At 37.2% G+C, this 25,744-nt stretch overlaps 1 protein-coding gene across 3 annotated transcripts in view; it reads right to left on the reverse strand.

The window, feature by feature from the left end:
- Positions 1 to 25,744, reverse strand: part of TRIM24 (tripartite motif containing 24) — a 66,370-nt gene that overhangs the window by 28,607 nt on the left and 12,019 nt on the right. For all 3 annotated transcript variants that reach the window (XM_068945203.1, XM_068945192.1, XM_068945184.1), the window contains one exon: positions 5,490 to 5,608. In XM_068945203.1, coding sequence (XP_068801304.1) covers positions 5,490 to 5,608 — 119 coding nt within the window. The remainder of the gene's footprint in view (positions 1 to 5,489; positions 5,609 to 25,744) is intronic.

Consider the following 25,744-nt stretch of genomic DNA (forward strand, 5'->3'; position numbering starts at 1 on the left):
AGACATTTCAGTGACTTTAAAGTATTTCAGAAATGAAACACTCCTTATATTCCAAGATCTTTGTCTATTTTCTTTTTTTCAATGTGCTTTAGATTTTTTTTTCCCAACTGGTTTGACTTGCTGTAGTTGAATGAGATGTCGAAGACTGATTCAATAATCAATAACCAGCTGCCCCCAGATGAAAGGAAGTGAATCCCCTTTTTGATAGCCCAAAATATATATTCCAATTTTACACTGTTCAAATCCACCAAGAGAGATAGATTTCCAAAATTATTCACAGACACCAAAATTCAGGTGTCCTTCAGAACAGTCATGCCTTCAAAGTAGAATTAGATTTGATTCTATCCATTGCTTATTTGAAGAATGAATTTGCCACTATATTGTGCTAAAACTCCTTGTTATTACAAGAAATCATATCTAAGGTACTTGGTACTACAATTACTGCAAATAGTTGCTATACTCTTCTTAGAGAACCTGAAACTTTCTCATCCTTACTTTTCCGACTCATGTAAGCACTCTTTCAGTGATTACAGGAAAGCTCTCCATAGTTAACCTGTAACCAGGTGAAACCACCTTGATCCTGGTTAGACAGATACTTATTTTTAAATAGAGTTTTCCATACAATTATATCTACTCCACTTATTAGGCTTAGTATTTATAACTTACTTAAAATATAAGTAAATTACTTACTTTATAAGTGGTATATAGGGTTAGTATTTAGTATTTATAACCTCAGAAGTGTTCATTCAGCCTTCATTCAACTTTAATGAAAGCTGAAAGTACCGAGTATATTATAGGTAGATCAATATTTTTCCTTTTTAAGAAACTTACTTATTTACATAAGAACAAACTTACGTGCAAAAGTTCAGGTAATGGAAATTGGAAGAGGGGTTAGTCACTACAGTCACCAGCTAACTATACTTTTGAGTATCAGTGATGTTGAATAAACAAGCAAAAGCTTCCAGTTCGGAAGGAAGACAGCCAGGATGTTCAGAGAAATATTCTATGAACCAACGATCCAAGTTTGACCAGTATAAATTGGATGTAATAGTTATACTCCTACTGGATGAAAAAAAAAAAAAAATTGATGCTATACAAGTTATATTTCCAGGCACATACAATAATCACTAAAGCAAGCAACTCTATTTTTGGACATTCTCACACATACCTAACTCCAAATATAAACCATGTGCTGACATCTCAAATGTATCAACCCTAAGTGACATATCCTCCTTTTTCAGTCTCCTATCAACAGCTGCCTCTCAAGCACAACAAAACCATGTTGCAACTGCTCTTCAATCTACTACCTACTGCCTCAAATCACTGGTTTTCAGATAAGTTTCTGCCACTGTTAACATTTTGTTAATATATTCTTCCAAAAAATAACTAGTATACTAAGCACACGGTGGCTGCTTTGGCACCACGGAGAACTAGAGAAACGTTTTACTCTAAGCTGTCCTCATTACCACCTCTGTTACACCACAGTCAGATTTGTAGAGAAGGGATATGATACCAAGAAAGCAATCAGATCTAAACTTGCACCTGATTCGGTTGCTATATTCCCCATTCCTTATAGATAAGTCCAACTGCTCTTCATTCCTATGATGACTTTTAAAAATCTCAGCTCAGTCACTGATAAAGATGCAAAAGCAGTTTTCAGTGTTCAGAATGCCTCTAAAGCATTCCCTTTTGGACACATTAGGAGAAAAAGGACCAGGAATAAAATGCATCACAGGTTCAATACGTTGCAGCAGCTCCAGTGTTGGCACTACATTCTTCCACATCGATCTCCTACTTTCATTTTTACTTACATGGCTTTGTACAACTCTGATTTTTTTTTTCTGTTAAGTTCCTAAATTTTAGGGTTTGCCAACCTTTTAATCTTATCATATTTAGAATTTACTTCAATATTATCTCTTAGGTTTGAAACTCCTTTCTGCTCACTCTTATAAGTCAAATATATTTCATTTTATTTTCAAACTTTTCTTTAACATCAAATAATTTTGCAGTCTTTCAATAAATCATAATGCGACAAAACAGAAAAGGATCTGTTCTCTCAAAGTACTTATATTCTAGTTGCCCACAACCCGTAAAGGATTGCCTCCAGAAAGATCACAGCTGCATTTCAAGCTAGTTTTGTTCTTTTCTTCTGGAATGCTTCCTATGCCGACAGACAGCACAAAATCTTTAAAATTCTCTTTACTGCTAGCCAGGAAGGTCCTTGTGGGACACATACTGGGGAGTTTTACGCTTTCTTTATGCTCACTTCTTTTGCTACTGAAGTTTGAATAGTAATTACTAGAAAGCACAGCTGTAAGTAGGGTACTGAACTGCCAAAAATCAGGCTCAGATAAAGCAAACATGATTTTAAATGAACACACTTAAACACATTCCAGCTATTTTTCTCACCCCACAACCCCAGGCTCCATGATATACCATTTACTCCTGCAGTTTAAATTAAATACGCTAAAAACAATTTTAGCATTATTATTGTTTTGAACCTGAGGTAAGTGAGATGTGAATTTGAAAGTCCGCTTTTTGTAAAAAGGACTTTTTGTAAAAAGACTTTCTTGAACTGAAATAAGCTGGTCCCTCCTGACAACACGCACATATAGGCCAATCACAGAAATGGACCACTGGTTCTAAGCCACCATATCCCTTGCACAGAACCCCTGGCTTACCTCCACTTCACATTTCTTCAACATCCTGCTACAGATGCCAAACTATCAGAGCCATATGAAGTAGGAAAATAAGGACAAACCATGTCAATAGAAAAATTCTACAGGAAACTCAGCTCTAAACAAAATTCTGACAGAACCTGGATGATCTCTGGTCCAGTATTTCCTGCAAGTCTCAGTCTCTCTTACGCTTTTAATTCTTCCCGTCTCTTGCCTATCTTGCTACTGGCAATTTTTCTTTTTCTCGCTTCTCCCTTTTCAAGGGGAAACAATACAGACAGACGAGAAGGACGTAGCATCTTTCAACTCCTAACATTCCTTCTTGAACAGGACACTGATCAGTTTAATTCATCTTTGAGTTAACCCTGCCACCCCACAACCGATAGGCTTATGAAGTGGTACAGCTATTTTTATGGTGCCAATGTCAATCAAAGTACAAAGAACTTTCCCAAAAGTCTCTTTATTAACACATCAACATAAATCCATCAAAACAAAACAGAACTGCACATAGTTCCTTTCCAGGGCATAAGGTACATGTTCACTTAGCGGGCATCTGAAAATTGCCATCTCCATTTAAAAAAAGTCAGCAGAAGAGCACATGAATGTACCTCTTAGCTGGCTCAGCACAAAGTCTGCTGGTTTAGCTTAAATTGCTGCAGCAGGCATTCTGAGTTCAGCCAGGGAACTTAGATGCAGAACATACAGGCTTTCTGATCAGCTAGTTTGCTGTTTTTTGTTGGGGAGAGAAAACCAAGCACGGAATGGAAGAGCAATATAAAAGTCAGAAGGAAATTTAAGGAAAGACACACCTAAGAAAAACTTCCCTGACATCCATTTACACAATTCAAGAGATGACTCCCCAATCAGCTGTTGAAATACATGAAATTTCTTCAGATCAAGATCAGAAGGTAAACAAGAAGATCTCTCCCTCGATTCTGAAGTGCCCAACTTTTCCTAACATCACTGAGTTTGGTGGGCGCTCAATAACTCTTTGGTACTCTATGACCCATAGAAGTACACCCAATTTTACATAGTTATGACTAACTGTAAGATCTAAAGAATGAATATAAAAGAAAAATTTGCATTTTCTATTCCTTATCCAAACTCCAATGGCCTCAATTCCCCAACTAACTTTTGCAGAGTGTTGAAAGAATTTCTACAGGGAAAAGACACTTTTGTCACCAAAACCAGGAAAAGTAATTCTACCATCACTCCCCAGAGCAATATTTTAAGAGGGGTTGTTATATAACTGAGGTAGATGGTATAGCAGTCTCAAAATAAAAGAAATTCAGGACTGCTTCTGTTTAACAGTTGTCATCTTGTTTATCTTCCTAATACAATCACTAGAAAAGCTATTGTGATCATATTTTCAGTGCAACAGGGACTACTCATCTTCTCAACCTTAATGGGAGACTTAGTGCAAATCTTGCAACCATTTCCACAAATCAGGCGTTTCCCCACCCAGAAGAAAACACAAACAAAATAATTCCAATCTGTTCCACATTAAGAGAATATAGACGCATTGTTCATACTTCCAGTGGCTCCTAACCAAATTTCAGTTTCAGCTAAGGTTCATCACTTCTCAGCAGTTCAATTACAATCTCCCTTAGAAACGGAAGACTGTTGAACAAATGGTTTTGGAGACATAAGTTTAAGTCCTCTCCCTCTGCCTAGGAGAGGATGACGAAATTTACGCCTTTAATTGTCAGCGAGCTAATATCACAAACATGACTGGGTACATTCATCCATTCTTGAGACACATACACATTCTTATACATGAGCACAAATTTTAACTCAGCTTTGAAACTGAGACTACACAGTAAAAGGAGCTCTAAGAAGCCTCCCCAAAACAAAAGATATCAAGGATCAATCATACATTTCCCTTAGACAGGAAAATAGAAGAGAAATTTTAAAAATAAAAGTTCTTAAAGACCATGCATTAGGAAACTACTGTAAAATTACTGCAACCCTGATGAAGTAACCTTTTTGGACTATTATGAAGAAAATACAAACATATAAAGAGGCTTACTCAGTTGCAGTAAGTTCCCGATTTTACTTAAAAGTTTATGAGTAAAGAGATGCTTTTTTTTTCTTCTTACTAGCTCAAAATGAAGACAGGCAATATTTTGACCTCAGATATTGCTAAACTGTGGTCCTACACAGACGCAATTATTCATTTAGTACTGCCTCTGCACTCTACTTCTGAAAATCATCAGGAAAAGGGAAAAAAAAAAAAAGATATTACTACTTTTCCAGACAGGTAGTTTTTGTTTTTATGAGATGACTGTTATTTGATTGCAAAAGAAAGAGGTGGCAATCTACAAAATACACAACATATTATCTTCTCCATTAGAAATTTAAGCCTTTTGTTTAATAACTGCATTCCAGCTAAACACTTGAGTGTTTTGTCAGTGTTAAGATTAGAATAATAAACTTGATTTAACTAGAGGATTCCATTCTACATTGAGATTACTTACACAGCATCATTCAGGTGGTTGCTGTAGAGTGCTGAAAGTGTTATGTTCCAAGTCTAGAAATTCACATTCTAATGCCCATTTCTTACTTTTATCTTGTTATTCTGATGTAATTTTATCCAAATAACTAGCAGTAGCTTAGACTTAGACATCCCTCTTCTTCACATGCACTTTAACTGATTTTAATTCATTGTCTAGAGTAATCATTCCATATGATGACTAGATATTTCGAGGCTTTTTTCTGCATATGAAGAGCAAAAAGGCCATGCAGCAAGAAGCCAAGGACATGTATACACATCCAGACGACGTTAATTTGATTACATGTTAATGCACTTACCTGATTTGATTTTTCTACTGTGCTACTGGGAACCTCTGTGGTATCCTTCACAAAAAAGTTATCTATGATGTGTCTCTCTGCACATTCCTGTCCACAAATTGGACAGCGGATAACACCAACTGGGGGGAAAAAAATTAAACTGATTATGTTTGCACAACTTAAAAGATTTATCAAACAACTTCAAAGGCAGTTTGTAAGGATAAATATTCTGACAGGAATTGTTAATACCTTCCTGTCAATAAGGTCCAAGTGAAAAGAAGCTAAATCTCATTTATCACCAAAATAACCTCTTGCTTATTATTTCCTCACGATGCGTTCTTGCAGTCAAGATTAAGCATCTATTTGCTTCAGTCCTACTTAGATTTGAACTTGCTTTTATCTTAAATAAATTTAACTCTTTTTTTTCCTAAAGAGAATGTCTTCCCATTGGCAATTTGTTGCCATAGAATGGATTAAAGCAAACATTAATAACATGTGGAGCATTAATTAGTGACATTCAGCAGTACTACATGCAGGCACACATATGTGTGTGCGTGCATGCAAATATACATATATACTTTTATATAAACATAACAGCAATGCAACACGATTGATTTTAGACTAAATAATCTAAGAACGTGAAACATAATAATTTGAACTGAGCTAGTCAACAAAGCAAGTTGCATAAGGGAGGAATAGGAAAGACCTGTATTAACATGGTGTCTACCTTCATAAAGAGCAAGGGAAAGCAAGCAAGTGATGTAGGAATAAATAAGCAAGGCTTTTCACTCCAATCCCCAGCAACACCTGCTGGGGAACAACTGCAAGACAAAAAACATACTCAGACTCCAGGTTGAAGAAAGCTGTTTTGCCATGTTAACAACCAGCAACTCAAAGCATTAAACAATTCAAAGTTCTCTCAAGACAGAAAAGGACAAGGTTGAGCATCAAAACTTGGGGCTCAAGGGTGAGCAGACCAGACTGACATGGAGATGATCTGCAGAAACACTTAAAAGCAGATACACTGTTGTCTGCATTGGGGAAAGGTATCTTATGAGTCCTAGGGCTAGTTTACTGTCTAAGAAAATCTCTGAAACGCTGGCATTAACATCTTGCTTTAAGAAAATTATCTTCTCACCACTGTCATTGCTATCAGGAAGAAAAAATATGAAATTAAGTTAGGCTGAAATAATCACTTAGTACCAGGGAGTCATCAACCAAGACCTACAGCAGAATAGACAGAGTCCAAATCTGCAACTGCTTTTGTGAGAGGAATTGCAATTGTAAGCTGCTAGAGGTGATTAGAAGCACCGTTCAAACCCAGTAAATTTAACACCAGTACATAATTTAGCATTTGCTTATTTCACTAAATTGACATGGCTTTACTTGCATGTTTCACTGCAAAAGTGAAACTGGAAAAAATTACTAAATATTTCACTTTCTGCAAATGAACTTAAGTCCTTATTGCTAGTGCTTAACACAAGAGTTGCATCAAATTTTCAGTATTCTTCCAATGCATGTTAGAGATGTTTCTGGCCAACCCACTATAAAATAATTTTTTGATAAGTCCACTATTTTTTCTAAATTAGCTCTCCATCCTTGTGATTTAGTCAAAACCTTTCCACTTGTGTGCAAGGCATTTCACCTTAATCTGAAAGGCTACGATAACATTAAGACTGTTTTTATTATAATTTTCATTTTGCCAATTTGTTTGTTTCAATGCAGATCTCTGCAGCTTCCTTTGATACACATATTCTATATTTTGGATAAAACTATTGCCATTTTTTTTTAAATCACCATCAAGAAGGATCATTAAGAAATCCAATGCCATTAGGTCAGGCAACTAACAGAACTCCAAATACTGATTTTCTCCATTTATTAAACAAATCAATTTAACACAAACAAGAGTGAACCAATCTCATAATATTCAAGCTACACACTTGCTGGACCAGACTATTTTTTTTATATTTTTCAGCTGTGCTTATTACAAACCATAGTGCATTGCTCTGGGCCAGTGCGAGTGATTATGTCAGTCTGTGCATGTGTTTGGAAGTGGAGTGGGGAGACCAAAAAAAAAAAAAAAAAGAAAACATCAGACTGGCAAAATGATTCAGCCATGGATATATTTACCCCGCTCTCCCAGGCTTCTCTTCAGCACCCAAATCTGCTTCTCTGACCAAATGCAGAGCTGCTTATGCTAAAGTAATATGAGAAGGAGCATGAGGTCAGTGTCACTGAAGGTTAAATATGGAACCACTGCCTTTGAAACAGATGAATGGCACTAAAATGAATTTATATCCCAGATTGTGTGGGGGGCAGGAGGCCACAAGTTAAGAAATGTACAAAGAGTACCTCAGTAAAGAGCAACGCTACACTCCTTATTTTTACTGCAGAGTAGAGTTAGTTATCAGTGGTCATTTTTGGAACTTAGAGATACTTGCTACACACCTTATCACTGAAACCAAACATTTCTTTTGCATTTTCACTGAAAGAATACTGCCAGCTGTCTGTTCAATAAATAGATTGCTTAGAAATATTAGATTGGAGATGGGAGAAGGAGAATAGGAAAGCTGAATAAGTCTCTCAACATCCACTTGAAAATTCTTCTCAAACTCCTTATGCTGCCTCGCCTTCAGTCAAGGTTTTGTTCCACAACTGTGTGTGGGTAAATTTGCTTTTGTTTTCATCCTGGGTTATTGACTGATCCACAACTCAGTTTTGACCCACATGTAACTGACTTTGGGACCATGGATTTAAATGAGAACACCTAATATTGCAAACTCAGTGTAACTGTTACAGTCAAGTTGCACTGTTAGGCACACAGTGGGCAACACAGGCCTTTTTGGCAAAAAAAGTAAAATATAAGAACCCATAAAAAAGTTTCTTGGCTAATTTATCTGCTACTGCTGTTGTATCTAAGCCTTTTTCAGTAATGCATTGCATAATATAAACCATGTGTTGGTCATTCTCTCTCCACTCTCCAAGTGGGAAACAGTAGGTGCAAGCAGAGTGTTTTGTACTAATTTTTTTCATGTGTGTGTTGCATTTGAAACAAAAGGGTCATGGCAAATAACAGTACCTAAAGAATTGCTGCAAGTTCACTTCATCATCTGAATCTAGCCACCTCCACAGCCAGTCTTGCATGAATAAGCTGTGCAACAGCAGTAGCACTACTGCCCACACTCCTTATCTGTAAACCAATAGCATCCTGGAGCGCATCATTCAAACATTACACAGTCCAGGGGTGGATGAGGAGGAAGCAGGAGTTACCGAGAACCAATCCAGGGGTGTATGAGGAGGGAGCAGGAGTTACCAAGAACCAAATGACTAAGAAACACCAAGTTACTGGGAAGGAAAAATATGGTTTACAATCAACCCAGAATTCAGAGCTTCCTGTGGGAAAACAGGGGCAGAAAAGGAAAGACAGTGACTGCCTTGGGATTAAACAGAAAACATGGATAAACACGTGAACAATGTATTACAAGTTAAAAAGGAACACCGATTATGTTCAGGTAAGGACAAACTGTAATTTAGCAGAGTTTGTGGACAAACATATCTGTTTCAGTGTTAGTAATTCCACTGACATAATGTGGGTTACCAGTGGTAATTAAGGCCTTAAGTTTTATTCAGAAATAGTCATTTTGAAGAAAATTCCTCCCCTGCAACACTAGTCACAGAACACAGCTTTTTGTTTAAAATGGTAAAACCACACATAGGCCAAGCAAAGTTGTTTTCAGCCATACACTCAATAAAAATGTTTACAGTTGCCAAGTTATCACAGATCTGACTGGAATTAAGTCAATTCATATTATTTATCTTGCTTAGAGCCCAAAATGTATCACCACAATCCTAACAGCACATATCAGAGGCGGCCAAGCTGCAGTTCATTATACAACAGAACTATCCCAAACAGGAGCAAGAAAAATCACTGGATTCGTTCATTATCTGATTCTGAAGATGACACAATACTATTTAAGTTTTTTTGACGTGCAGAATCCTCCCTTGGAATAACATTTCATCCAGTAGCATGGGTATTACAGACTTTTTTTTTTTTTAAAGCTAAATACTTCAAACTAGTATTATGACTTAGCTGATAAGAGAACAACAGTGGAACTGAAAAAGATGCCGATTCATATGCAACCTGGCAGCTTTTATATGCAGACTATAGCACTCAGTAGCATTATAGCCTTATAGAGATCTAGAGAATACACAACTTCATGTCAAACACCTGTCTACCACTTTGGAACATTACTGCCTATCAGAGATCTCAGACTTCTTCCTTTTTCCCCCAAAAAAAAGTACTTGGGGAAAGGCTGAGATAGTGCCACCAACCTCAAATTAGCATACATGACGCCATATATTAGGGTAGCTTAAGAGAAATAATCTCTAAAAAGATGGTAGGAAAATTCAAACAAACGTATGCTGAAACAGAACTGTAAATCTTTTTATATCAGCAATAAAAATGGAAGTAGTGCACAATGAACGCCAGCATAGTAATAATTTAACGGTTTAAATAAGTTCCTACCATCTCAAAGCATACCATTTATAATATATATTGTGTGCATGCTGTTGGTTTGATGAGGGAGTCATAGGCACGCTTTTAAAGCTCTTTTTCTTAACCAGCTTTCCTCCATAAAAAGGCTTAACTCAGACCATGAACAGATATCCTCTTCTAGATCCTGTTGCAGCAACAAAACAGGACACTGAACATTTAAACATTACTGATCTCCCCAGCCCATTGATAGGTTTTTTCTTCTTGTTGTTTTTCTGTTCTTGTTTTAAACCAAAAGAAACCATTCAGACTGATTTGAGCAGATATAACTGACAAAGAGCATTAAGCCAGATGACTTTGATGCAAGCACGGCAGTGCACATGCAAACCTTTTGCTAACAAGCCAACATGGACTGTAGCAAGCAACTGACATTTTTGAACAATGAGAAGGACAATTATTTTTTCTGAAATTTCTCCCACTTGTCTTTCAGTAAAGACTTACAATTACATGCAGGAAGAAGGAATGCAATAGAAATGCAAGCTGTATATAATATAGCCTCAACATCTCATTACATTCCATGTGTGTGCCTGCTTTTGATGTTCATTGGTACACTTTTCCCCATAAACATTTCATTACATTTTAAACTGTTCCTTAAGCATGCATGGAATGCAATTCCTAAATTGACCTCTGAAATAATTAACATTTCCTCCATCACGTCTCTCTACAAGACTCTTTTGCAGCGCTATGATGAATCAAACTCTTTTTTTTTTTTTTCCTTTTTCTTTTTTGTGTTAAGCTTTGGAAGAAATCGTGCAATACCTTTCTAATCATGCCTTAATTTTATCACCAACACTTCCCTCCTCTAGTTTCAAGTCACTTGCTTCCTGATGTGCCACAATTTACTTCAATGCTTTCAAGGCTGGGAACCCTAGCTATTTTACCATGGTCTGCTCAAGAATATTCATATTCTTAATAGCAAGATATGAAAAGCCATTTAGTTGTTTTTCCTTATATAAATTGGCAAGGAAAATAAATCATCTACTATTGAAACCATAGGAGAAGCACACTGTCCTATCAAAACAAGAATTACATTTCTGCTTTAAAGGAAGAAAAGTCCTATTTTGGTATTTATCCTCTATAACAATATCCACTGATTTCCATAAAAGGAATTAGGGCAGAAGAGAAGAAAAAAAGTTAGTTGCAGCACAAAACATACTGTAGAGTAGTATCATAAACTTTCACTAATTGAAAAATTATTTCTGCAATTGGTAGCTACTATACCAAGTATACATTATTCAACTATACTATGAAGTCCAGTGAAACTGAGTATAACAACACTATCTTTAAATAAAAATTGTAAGAGCAATTGTTATGCAGAGGCATCAAAAATGGCATCAGAATCACTTCAGCATTTCAGTTCACCTGGAATTTTGCTAACTAGATTAAATCAGGGCGTGGGGTGAGAAGACTTAAATTACATATGACAGTTCTAATGCTCAACTCATCCTTGACCAAATCAACTCTAAAGAGTTGAGCTTTGAGATATTAGCAGGTGAATTGAACCATATAGTTAGGAGGCTTCCAAGAGCAAATGAGTTTTTCGAAAAAGTAACTTTCCCTCTTAAAGACTCTCTAACAGAAATCTTGCAAAGATAACAAATCGTTAGAAATAAAAGTTGCCACTTGGTATTTTGAATGTCGCTTCCTTTCATAATTCCTGATATTGCACCATATTCTAGAGGCAGAGAAAATACCTGAGAAAACATGTAGTATTATTTAGAAGAGGAAACAAGCTGATGCCAAGCTACCTTTCCTATTACCCCTCTAGGGAACAGAAAATTGTGCAAGGGTCACCTCACGTTTTCCTAATGTTGTCTTTAGTAGTATCACCACCACCACCTACATCTTGCAGTTTTAAGGAAACAAAAACCAAAGAGGATCCAACCAGCAGAGACCCCAGCACATTAGAGCAGCTACAGAGGTTGTCAAACCAGGGTCCTTCAGAGAGAAAACTGTTCCATTTATTATTAGACTTCAGTTAAAAAAACAATCCTGACCTGACTGCTCATTCACTTCAAACCCTACTGTTTCCTCTCATCCTTTCAACAAACTTCAGTTAGTTGCCACCTGATTCACCATCTTTCCTTTCAATTAAGAAAATTTACTCCTACATAACATCATTTTCTCTAATGATAACGAAAAACCCTGTTTTCTGGTTTTACTCCATTATCTGTACTAATCACACAAAATGCAGCCCACCGCTTCACTTCCCTGTTTTTTTTTTTGGGAGGGGGGGAGGGCGAGGGCATACAAGAAAAATTCACTGGATTTTTGATTGAAAATGATGATTGAAAATTTCAGTGTGTTTGGGCCTGAAGCACAGCAAAGTTTAGTGAATATGCAGGAAAAGGAAGAAACATCTGAAAAGCAGATAACACACAAAAACCCACATATGGTTAGAAAACAGTAAGGTTCCTCTATAGTCTTTGTACTTACTGAAGTCTCCAAAAGGGTAACACTGCAAAGGTTAGGATAAAAGGCATTAAAATGCTTTTCACTGAGCACATTCCCACTTCACACAGACTTTAACTTTCAAATTCAACAAACCTAACCAGAATTGCATAGTTTACTCTCCGGTAATAACTGGTTATCACTAAGTATCTTCATTCAAAGATACAAACCAAACAACAACTATTGTCTACCCAAAGAAAGGTTGAGAAACTTTTTCTCCTCCTGTCTTTGTACAATGATGCAAGCAAAGGGAGAACCTCAAAATGTATAGCCAACATTGGATTTGCAGCCCTTGAGCTTTGAGAAGAATTAACTGTATTTGCAATGTATCAATTCGTAACATTAGTGTTTACCACGAAATCACTGAAAGAAGTAAGATTTTAAAAGCCTACATCTTGAATGTTTATTCTTGCTCCGAGAAATTAAGTTCAAGTGTTGGTGTTTATTTTTGTCAGAATGATCCTATACAAGATTTTCTTTTGTAATGGAACAAGCATTTGTTGAGTGCTCAGGCAGGCAAGTGAAAAACTTACTGTTTAACTGGGGATGAGTTCCATAATCAGCATCATGATTACTATGATAATAAGGCAATATTAAGTGATAAGATCCCATATTTTCACCTACTCCCTCTGCCAGGATAGGTGTTCATGCAGCTGCATAGTGAGCTGGACCAAGAGCACAGAGCAAGGAATAAAGGGGAAGATAAGGCCACTCTTTATGTCAATATAAACGGAGGGTCCTGCCAAAGAGTAATTTGGGAGCCTTACATTTTGCCTCTGCTTGAACACTGGAATGACTGGTCTTGGTCTGGACACCACATTGGACAGGGGAACCAGCACTGATATTTTTGTTGGCATTCATTTTTTACCCTATAGCAACCATTCTCGTGCCAATACAAAGACTTACGCTGTAGTGAACTGGGTCAGCGAATCTGATGTGGATTCAAAGGTGGGCGAAAGGAGGGAGAAGTTAAGTTTCTACTGTAACATTTCCACAGCCTCCTACACTACAGATGCACATGCATATGCCTCTTCAAGGAATGCTAGCCTACATTTTAGACATATAAAGGAAAGCGCAACACAGTCTTACGCTTCTTCAGACATTATACTCTGCATCCACTTTAATGCCATCTCAAGCCCTTCAGCTGAATGGATTTAAGGTACATGTCATATGCTTTCCAAATCACTTCTCAACTTCTTAGGACTGAAGCAGCATTCAGAGATAACAGGAGGAGGCTGGTTTGGTCTGTCCCAGTTTCAGCTCCCTCGGATCTTCACTAGGTAACAAACAGGTTTCAGAGCCAGGTTAATAAAGCCACCGGATAACCATCTGTAAATCTGAACGGGGATTTTTGTTTATAGATGCAAAATGTTGTATTGAAAAGGGGGGGGCTTAACGGTTGCCTTTCCTCAGTACAGGTCAATCTAAAAAATATTACCTTAGGAAAGACAGCTCCCTTTCAATAGAGGACTTGGAAGCAACTGGTAACTAATTTTCTCTAAAATAACACAGCCATTACAGAATAAATTAAGTTTGCAAAGCTTAAGAGGGAGATTTTTTTCTCCCTCAGTTTTAGAAAAGCCTGGTTTGATATTTTAACTATCAAGATTTCAGAACAGAAAATACTAAGAGTGAGTCTCATGTACAGCTAAGATTTTAAAAAATGGACAGGCCAGTTAACATTGACCGACAGTACTTTACAGACTGAAGACGATGCCAGCTATAAGATTTATAGCTTAACTACACAGAAAATTAGGACATTTCAATTATATCCTACAGAATCCTTTTATCCTCTCATTGTGTATATACATGCCACTAGTATCGGCAAGGTTTTTCATTAAAAATGCATGGGGTGGAGGATAAACTGGTTATATTTACACAGGTCATGTTTTTCTGTTAAGAAACAAATATTTGAAAGACTTACTTCAAGAGAGGATATTATGTGCAATAACATCTGAATAAATTTTAAGACTAATTACTGCTTTCCTCTTGTTTCTCATTAAGCCAGTGCTGGTAGCTGCAAAATTGGCAACTTCTTCAAACCAGTTTGTTCCGGAAAAAACTGCTTCTATCTAGTCATGACAGCCTGCTGCTGTGAGTGGAGTTGAGATAGGTTAAACCAACAAGCAAACCCATCTTAAGAGGAAGCTGCCACTTACTGCAACAACACAAACCCTCAAAACAACCACAAATGTAGGGAATAACTTTATTACAATCAGAATGCTCAATTTATCACCCTTTAAAATGTAAATAGATGAAAGAAACAAAGACAAAGCTGTAATCCCCCCTCTGAAAGAGTGTTACAGGCCAGTTTTTATGCTGCAGTGCATTGACTTTCTTGGAAAGCACTGCAGAGCTGAATTAAAATATTTCAGCTGCTCTGTGAAATGGTTCATTGTTTTTGCCCTACATGCCCAATCTTTGAACATTTCAGATATCACACACTAGACTCTGTCAAGCTATACATTTTGGCTCTCTGGCCTTTTTTTGAATACCTTAGGAAATTCTGAAATGAGACTTTAATGTCCACATCCAAGACTGTCCAATATATTTCCTTTGACAACACAATTATAATTGTTATAATGATAACAAAAGGAAATATTATGACTGTGGGACAGACAATACTTAAGTGCAAGATGATGAATATTAAATCACCTCATTCCCTTGCAATGAACATGCTTAAATGAGGATGTAGAAGCTGCCAACAATTATGCCAATTGTCATAGCTGAATGGGATGAGCATTTCTTTCATCAATATTTAAATACATTCTTTCAAGTCCTGAAATTGTCAAGTATTTCCAGTTTATATTCAGAAGATATGTAATGAATTCAACATGAGAAGTTGTATGCAAGGATTTTACAACTCGGTGACGTTCTTGCATTGTTTTCTCCGAGCAGCATAATATTTTATCTTTCAAGCAGCTAACACTTTGAAAGTGTGTTTAGTACTGCCTAGATATATACACTCTGCTGAGATACCATTTGGCAGACAGTCCAAGTTCCCATCAATTGTGCTTAAGTCCATTGTATCCATGAGCTTCTTGAGCAAAAATTAATACCTTCCTCCCTCAAAAGCATGATGCAGGCATGTTGTTATTAGTTTTTAAACAGCAGCAGCACTGGGGTAAACATATACCATTGCCAAAAATGCGTAAGGAGATGGATCTCTTATTGAAGTTCTAGGCAGGACTAGTAGTCATTTCTTTTTGGCAAGAAATTTAATAGTGTTGTCTTCAACATTTGGAATTCTAATCTTCTGCTACTGGTTGACAGTTTAGTAGTTGCAGTATGATGCATCTAATATTAGAAATGATAGTTATAGAAAAGAAAATATAAACAGATTGTTATTTGGGCAGCTAGATCCAGTCCTAAGGTTGGGGGAAAGGGAGAAAGGAACCACACACCCACATACCACAGTCTTTCAGGAAGACTTTGAAGGAGTTTGTTCTTTTCAACCCTGTGTTGAAATGATGACAGATATGTTGAGACATATGACACTCTTCATTATTGTTTCACTCACTTCCTCCATTTCCCCCCAAACTGAATTATGAATTAAAAGGTAAAATAACGTCAACTCTGAGCAGATGTCAAGGTAAAAAAGCCTAGAAAGATACCTTTGAAGAACCTGGACCATGCTAAGGGGCAAGCTGAAAGAAGTACCAGGAATAACAGACATCAGTGAGAGAGCATTTCAGAAGTGCAATTCAAAACAGGAAAGCTAACGCAATTCAAGGCCTTAGGACAGCTCATCTTACTTCTCTGAGTGCTTGGATGCACCCTTATAATCCTCTTCCTTCATGAGTCTCTTCCCATTCTCAAGATGGCCCCTGCTAGACAACCAGAACCTATCTATCAGCCAGCCTCTCAGCCTGCCTTTTTTAAGCTGCTCATCTCAGGGTAGCAATTCAGGTGCCTAAATAGATATATCTAATTTGAGGAGGATATTCTGCCTGGCTTCCAGTTACTATTCCAAATGAAAGCAGGTCTCCTATGGATTCTTCACGACATCCGCCAGCCCTTTGAGTATTAGGGAGACTGGAGAAATTCTAAAATGGCACAACAGCTTGGGCACCTGAATTTCACCCTGTTTGTCTACCTTTACTCTTAGGGCTTCTGCAGCCGATGTCAGGTTTCTGGCTGAAAAATACAACTGAAAGGCACATAGAAGTTCTCTTATATAGTACCTGAACAAACACAGTCTGCAGCTCTAAAAGAAAACTTGGCTAATATCACTTTAGTGTCAATGTCCAGAGCCATCTGTATTCTGCTATATGGATATCTATTTTGAAGTTCTCCTCCAGAACTGTACAGCTCAGAAGTCATCAATACCCCTCTGATCACTTTCTTGAAAGTATCTCGAAAAAAGAGATAATGATGCAACAACTACAATGGAAGACTCCATCAACTTTATCCAGAAATTGTATATGCAAGGAGTGAATGCTCAAAAGTACATAGAAATAACATGCTAATTTAGAATAATAGGTTCTGACTTTGTTTAGGTTATTGGGGGTTCATTTGGATGAAGGAAGAAAAAGAGAAGGTAGGCTGATATAAAGAATAGGATTTATGCTAATTAGCATCTCCTCATTATATTCTTCAATGACAACATGATAACAGCATGTTTATCGCACAAGTACAGTGTCCAGGACTTAAATCCCAAACAGTGAGAAAGACTGTTTTAATGCATATTTATCAATACACTCTGAATATCTATAAAAGTACACTTTCACTTTGTGATGAAGTTAAGGCTCTCTTACAACAGCAAACGCTTTCATGATTAACATGGGAATATTATAACTTCTAGTTTCTTTTTTTTTTTTAAAAAACTTTCTGTTGGCAGGGGTAGAGACAGTAAAAGGAGCCAGTAATATTTTACAAAAATCCTCACTCTGATAAGTGTGGTCAGTAAGAAAAAGATACTTCTTACTTCCAGCAGTTTCCATCAGATAAGACTGAGTGCTCTGCAAGAAAGTACTAATGGAACACAAAAGAAAAAATTCAAGCCATTTTATTTATTAGAGCAGAACAACCCCAAGATTTCCAAACCTAGTCTATTCAGACTACTTCCCATACTCAAAAACTGTTTCATACTAAAGCTCAAGTGTTACAGGTAGAACTTTTGGCATGTATGAGAATATAACTCCTCATGGCTGCTCAGAAATAATACTGATTTATTATGCCAGGGTACTCCAAAAAGTAAAGTTAAATTTTGCACTTGAAAGAGGGATTCAGTTTCTCCGTAGCATTGCCAAAATGTTAATTCCTTGGGTGGGATTCATATGTCTAAGTGCTGATTTATGCTAAGTTCCCTTCATAGTCGATGCAGACCTAGATGATAATATAGGTAGGTCATGAGTCATCTCACCTTTAAAGTAGATGTCTGCACTTGGTCAGATGAATCATACCTTAAAAGCATCCATGTTTCTCCACTAAAAAAAGAGCTTAAGATGACTAGCTCATTTGTAGAGGCCTACTCTGTATGCCTCTAAAGTTAGGCAAAATGAATCTCAGCCTTCAAATATACAACACAATTTTGGAAAATACACTATCAACAAAGCAGAGACATGACCGCACATACTTCACACACTTAATACCATCTATAAAGCAGCCTGAACATTAAGGTCATATTAATGCATAATAAATAAAATGAGTATATCAGTTCATACCCTTAGAACTGCCGTGCCAGATTCTCTGATCCTAGCATGAATTTGCTGTGCATGGTTAATTTTTTTGATTAGGTGTTAAAAAAAAAAATAGTTGGCAGCAACAGTAAAAATCTTACAGTAAAATTGTAACCCTCTTCTGCTTGTTCCCTTTTTTCACCATAGCACTGTGCCTCAGTTTTGCTAGCACAGCCAGTAGCGCTATCAGCTGTTAAACCAGAGTGGAGAACAGTTTTGGCTGAAAAAAGTCCTGTGTTTTATTTCTGCTGGGCAGGTTCTAACGGCTGAAGTACCAGCTGAGTATAATAAAAAAAGTTATATCAGAAGTAAGTATCACACAAGAGTTGCATGTTCTTCAGAGGATGCTGTATTTTCTGTACCTGGGCTTCGTTGTAAGTAAAGATTCTGGATTCTTAGCTGTGAATAAACAGTATTAAACTCTTCCCTAACAGAGGTGTTTAAAAAAATGGAATGCAGGCATTTAAAAAATTATACACTGGAACTTCAAAGTCTCTTAATAGGAAGATTGCTAGCAGGAATATGCAACCCATTAGACATAACCTGTACCTTTACTAACAAGTAACTACTTCAGAAACTTCCTCAGTCATCCCCCTCCCCTCCCCCCCCCCTTTTTTTTTTTTTTGGAAGGGAACAGGTATCTTATGATTAAACAGTGGGAACAAACTACCGAAGTTCTATATGAAAGTAAACTCTGCAGAGGTTAGGTGAGACTCTATACGTGTTTAGCTTCTAAGTGATTTGCCCAAACAATAAACGTTTGGTGAAAAAGAAATGTCAGTCTTTCTCCCCCGATCTACTTCAGTGATTCTAAGATGTAGGTCCCCATCTCAAAATTCCTACACAAAGTAAGAGACCACCAGGTAGGGAGCACAGACAATAGTAAACAGAAGTAAATAGAAGAAATAGAAGTAGTAAACAGAAGAAAATTTAAGGAAACATCCTGCTTTTTGACATGCTAGTGTCCATTTTTTTAACCAAGTAAGCTCTTAAAGCATTAATTATATTTCTTCTACTAACGGAACCACATGATATGCCTGTCAGGAGGTGAACTATTTAGTAGGACTTTTCCATCTAATGTAAGATGCAACGTCCTACTTTCACAACAACATTTTTCAGATATTGATCCCAGAAGCAAAATGATGTCCAGCAACTCCTCAAACTTTTTCTTCCCTGAACCCTTGACACCCCTAAACACTGGCATCCCAAAGAGAAGAAGTGATGAGGTAACACAGCATTTTAAACAAGCGACAAGCTGAAGAAATACGGGACTGGATATTTTTAGACAATTTGGACTGAGAGCACTTTAGAAAGGAAAGGAAAATACTTCTCCATGTAAATGCTCAAGTCTAGTACTGTCCTTCATGGTGAGGACATGAGCAGAACAGAACCTGTACATGAACAGAATTACTAGCATAAATACATTTTTCTCTACCTGGAACCAAGCAATTATTGAATGGTAGTTTCACAGATGAAGAGTAAAGTCAAATAATTCCAGACTGTGACAGTTATCCAACAAAGAAATCATTTTCTCTTTTTGATTCATTGATCATGTTAGACAAAGATGCACCTAACTGAAGGAGGATTCACTAGAACAAGATACTGAAAATAAACAGCCTATAAAGAATGGGAAGGGTAGGAGAAGAGAGTGAAGAAACTGAACAGTTAAAAAAAAAAAGTAGCCACATCTTGCAGATCAAGAAGCATAAATTTGTGTGAGAATTACTTAATTTCCTGTTGCAAATTATAAATTAGATTAAGGAAAAAATAGCAAAGTGCTCTTCAACCAGGTAAAACAAGAAAGGAGACTAACAGACAAATAAACTTCTCTTATGCAGCAAAAGCATCTCTTTAAGACTCCCATATTAAAGTACAAATCTTGGAATACTGAAACCAGGATAGGACACATGTTCAGGTATTGACCCTAGAAACAAAGCCAGGAAAGCCAATATAAATAAGAAGCTGCTTATTAGGAAAAATCTTGAAAAGTCCATCATATTAATATGGCACTATGTGCGGACAAAAGATATAGTATTTACACTAGGGGGGAGGGGAAGGTAGATGACACCAGACTAATCCAATTAATCCAATTACTAATTTTCTATGCAAAATGATATGCCATATAGTTAAGTTTTCCCAGGTAGCACCAAAAGGATTTGAATATGCAGATGAATGCTTGAAAGAGCGACTAAAGCAAAGAAAAATGCAAAGGGGAGACAGCGAGGGGCAATATAGAGTGGGGAAAAATATCAAGATGCAGTTTCATACCAAGTTTCTAAATCTGCAGCTGCTGTTTTCCCATGCATCCTCACTCTCCCATGCCATACTTCCCTGTGTTCTACCAGCAGCAGCAGCTGCACGCAATAAACTGGTTCAGTATGCCAACACAACTGAAAGTTAAGGCAATTGCCTTACGAAATGTTACTTTTCAATTAGTTCAACTCCCTCTACTAGTTTACTGTCAGCACAGAAGAGATAAGAACGAAAATTTGTGACTTAGGACAGGAAAGAGCAGGGCTGCAGCAACTTGGATTTGAGTTGATTTAAAATCGCTATAGAACCACACACGCAGTCTAGACGGTACCTCAGAAAAATGTCAGAGGCTGGCCTGGTGACCAGCTTCTCCCAATATATTCATTAATAATTCTGATCCAGAGAGTGATAACAGTTAAGAGATTTTTAGGATATTACTGCAGAACTGTAAAGTTTTACTAACAACAGAAAAAGTACTTGGAGACTAAAAAGAATTTGTATGAACAATGAACTAACAAGTTCAAAACAGATGAGATGACTTGCTTTTTGATCTTGCAGTTCACATAAGTCTGCTGAAGTTACAACTAAAACGAAACCAACAACTACAAGGAAACTTTGCTGAATAACAAATTATAAGGGTCAGGTGAATTGAAATATATTCTGAACTGTGCTAGTACTTATTAACCAAATCTAAATAAATAAAAAGTAATTCTTACTGTTGCTTTAAAAAGTACTTATAGTAAGGTGAACAAGACTCCCACGGCTCTTCATGTGTATTCTTAGGCTAGTATGACAGTGGCAGGACTATCTGCCCACCCATCATAATTAAGTGACCTTTACATATTCTGAAAAAAAGAAAATGCAGGATGATCATGTCCCAGATAGCTACAAAAAAAACTGTGATTAGTAATTAGGACATAATTCCTGAAATAAGTAACTACTGAACCATTGCAGAAACGAACAAAAAAGCATGACTAGGACAATGGCTGGGTGGTCTATATAATATGAGAATCATCACTGATTTATAAAAAAAAAAGATATTGGGCAAAAAGTAGCAAGTATATATATGTGAAAACCAAAATAACTGAAGCAATATAAAATCTTTTAAAAGAGCCAAGGACTTGATAATGTCCAGAGAATAGACTTTGTGAATAGTTAGTTGATCAATATTGTATTCTGGTATAGCTATTAAACTGCTACAGTTCTCTAAGCAAAGGTGTTACATATTATTCTAATAGTTTCTTAAATGAAAACACTCTTTATTGAAGATGCCATGACTAAACACAAGGTTGCCTCTTGTCCAGCCAGCCACAAAAAATGTGAACGTGATCCCAGGACATACTGTAAAGCACTAGCAGTGATGGTAAAGACAGATAAATCTATAATGCAAACAGTACCGAAAGTTTGATATGCGAGGCAGCCAGGAGAGCTTGACTTGGCTAATCTAACAAAAACAGAGGCTGATATTCAGTACAACTACTTCCATTGAATATATCAAGGTCAAAATCAGCTTATGAGCAGAGGACTAAAGTAACCGTGCTTACTTTACAGACCTCTGCTCAAGTTCAGACAAAAAATGAGAGAAACATTTCCTAATACTAGAAGACTAAGGCTTTCTAATACCCTGACCATGGTTTGCAGAATAAACAGGAGAAGCAAAGACCAAAAAGCAGAGATTGGCAAGTTCGAGAAAGGGATAAAGGGATTACACACCACAAATAACTGCATATGTAGTATTATTTATAATAGGGTTCAAATAACCAAGATAATGCCTTCTAGTCTTACTTTTATACTCTGGGCATAATACTTACCAGCAGCAGTTTTGCCAGTACTGTAGCTGTATGGCTGGCTTCAAAAGGCTCCAATTCTTCCAATTGAAAAGACCAAAAAATCCCAGAAATTTTACATGACATTTTTTCTGAGTAATTGCAAATGGGATGCCTAAACTGATGGGTTTAGCCAGTACAAGGTGTGGAAGACACCCCCTGCTTGCGGTACCCACTCTGTCTGTCAGAAGGATAAGACTAGCAATCCATGGCACAGAACTCTATCCTGACACTAGGTGCCAGAATGCTTTTTTTTAAAAAAAAAAAAAGCCCCACTAAAATTAAAACAAAAGTGCCTCTCCATATCAGACTAGTAAGTGTGATTCCTTTCAGGTGTTCACTAAGAGATGAAGTAGTTTTTTCAGGAGCGTGCTCTAACCGCCATACCTTCACTGCTGACGTGAAAGCTCTGCTTCCTCTGGCAGCGGTTCCCTCCTGCAGGGTGGCTCTGCAGACCTGGGAATGCTTGCCATAGTAATTATGCTTGGTTTTTAGCATGTGTGCCTACATCATGATCTGGGCCAGTAGTTTTATGACAATGGGTCTTTGCAAATATCAGTATTTTCATGATGGATCAAGTCTGAAGTTTTTCAAAACTGCCATGTGCACTATACAAGCAGTCCTGGCACTCAGTGCAGGTCTGCTACTTTCATTCATGTTTTTGACTGCTCATCAACAGCTTAGACTTGTGTGTGAACTACTTGTCCTCTCACAAAGGCAAAGATAGATTTCTTCAGCCAACAGCCAATGCCAAAGAAATGCACTTCCATCCAGAAACAGTCATTGTTATTTCAGATAGACATTCATCTGTGGTTTCAAGTGGGACTGCAGAAAAGATCTTGCTTTCTCCATTAATAAATTACAGTTCTACACAATAATATTTGATAATACAACATTTCAACTGTTGTTATCTGGTCAAGAAACTAGCTAATTTTGTGAAATAGCTTCAAAACAGATGTTGAGGTTCCTCCTTGCTTGCTCTGTCATTCTTCCATTTCCTAATATTGGCATATCTGCTTTTCCAGTTTGAATCCTTCCAGGAAAATTTAAACACACACTTCTAAGTGAGAGGGACTTTTACTAATATAAGTCTCCAGCCCAAGATGCCTGGGCAGAAGAGGGAACAAGTCTCTACATTTTTGGCCAGGGGCTGAGCACACAGCTAAGAAACGGGAAAGAGTAACAATATACCATACACATTTCCAAGAGCATCAATATGGTGCTCACAGCTTAGCCTTTCTTTGGCTGTTGCAAGGAAAGACATGATGGGCTTTGGCGTATGTGTTTTACAAAATAGAACCTAAGTTCCCTAAGAATTGGTGATACCACAATATTTCAGACCAGCCTTCTACCAATAAATCACGGTAAAAAGAGATTGTAGTAGGAATAATAGCCATTGAAAACCTGGTTCTGGCAAAAGTTAAGGTTGTATCTGTTATGTCACTAACTGTGGAAGCTTTTGGAATAACTAGAGAAGCAGATACCACTGAAAAATAAGTATCTGTCCTCATTTGCTTTTTGTTTCAGGTACAGTGAATTGGAACAAATTCTTGCTGTGGCCCCTGCCCCTGACTGGAAGCTGACCTCTGTGATACTCAAAAACACAAAGGCTGATTGAATGTAACATAAAATAGTCGCAATGGTAATTTTTTTTTTTTTAAAGGCCAGATATGGCTAGCAAAAAGAAATAAGCAAGCAAGAAAACCGTGGGGACTCTGCAATTCAGGAAAATCGCAATATACAGATTCCTCAACTGCTGTAAATAGAGCTGTAACATCCCAAAGCCAGATGCTATGAATTTAAGGATACCACTGAACTGTACAACAGCCCCGGTACAATTTAGTGAACACTGCTATGTTTTCCTAGTTCTGTCAAGCAGCAATTTCCCCCAGGATACTCTTCAGCAATGCTTAACCGTAGCAGTACTGAAGATTTTTGAAAAACCCTTCCTTGAGGAACAGACAGGAAAGTAAACGCAATTTTCAATTTGTATGCATGAGAAAGAACTCCTTCCAGATATTCATTATAAGAATCAGAAGCTAATCCTCTGCATTACTTCAAGTTCCGGCACTAACATATTGACTTCATTTACACTTAGAAAGCATCTTATACAACATGAGATGGGACCAATTAAAAAATATCTGTACCCAATGCAAACCAATGAAGAAGCTACTAGCAGCTTCCTAGTTTAGATACATTATTGTAATATCTTGGGCCAACTGTAGAACTGACATGCTGAACAGGTACAGAAACCTGTATCACAACTTTATTCAACACTTAATTGTTTATAGAGTTTAAAAGCTTGCAATGAAAGGCAACTGAACTGCAGTGTAATCTACATATTAGAAGAGATCTAGAGATTAATATTTGAATCTACTATAAAGAAACAGCCAATTGCTATATATTAAGTCACCTATTACACAGTTACTATTTTGCAAATACTGTAACATAAAACTAAACTTAAAACACACAACGTATTATAGAACCTCAGTATTGCAGATTATGATTGTCTGAAAGCATTAAGCACATCTAACGACACAAAACTAATACAAAAGCTATATCTGAGTGACAGTGATAATATTTATAATAATCCTAGACAAAAAATTGTGTCTTTTGCTACGCTGCTAAGTTATTCCAATACCTATACCAACTTGACTCACATTCCCATCCACTATTGGGCATCCAGCTAAATGACAAGAATCCCTCCAATATTCTAAAAAATAGTAACTAGGGAGGAGAACAGCCTCCAAGTTATCTGCAAATATGAACACTGTACGCTCGTATTAGATGTAAAGGAACAAAGGCTTACTTTAAGCTAACTCCTCTGTTACCTATGCCCAGAGCTCCACAGGGCTGCTTCAAGAGTACAAAAAGCAAACAGATAAGATTTCCTCAGTTCCCTCATAACAAACACCAGGAGGTTAGAGCAGTACATGTATCATGAGATCCATGCAGACTACAAAACCTCCAAGAACCAGCGTAAGAAAGAAACATGGTTCCTTTTACTGAGTATGCATTAATATGAAAATTGCTGAATGCAACTGGTTAGAAGTATGCCTTCTGTAAGAAAGAGATGCTGATCAATAAAATAAGAATTACTGTGGATTCAAGTAACTGCTCTACAGCGCTCATAAACCAGCAGGTTCCAGAGGCAGCAGTCACACCTCCTGATGTTTGGCCAGGGCATTTCTTCCTGTGATCGGAAGCAGATACAATGAACAATGAACCTTGACCAGTCCCTATGGATGTTCTCATCTGCCAACATCTGCTAAGGGAATGCAGTCTTCACGTGCTTACCTCTATCGTCCCAAAACCAGAGAAGAGCTCCTCTAAAGTGACTCCCACAGCAGGGCACTCTCTGCACTAACAAGAGAGCCTAGGGAAATGAATCTTCTTACCAAAACGGGTCTTCGTTAAATACCATTCATCTGACCTGTTTCCACCTTCTTGTGCCATACTGCCTGAAAGGATCAGCCCTGTAAGGATCAATCCTGTATTATTTTAGATAATAAA

Source organism: Struthio camelus, chromosome 1 (genome assembly GCF_040807025.1).
Source record: "Struthio camelus isolate bStrCam1 chromosome 1, bStrCam1.hap1, whole genome shotgun sequence".
NCBI classification, from domain to species: Eukaryota; Metazoa; Chordata; class Aves; order Struthioniformes; family Struthionidae; genus Struthio; species Struthio camelus.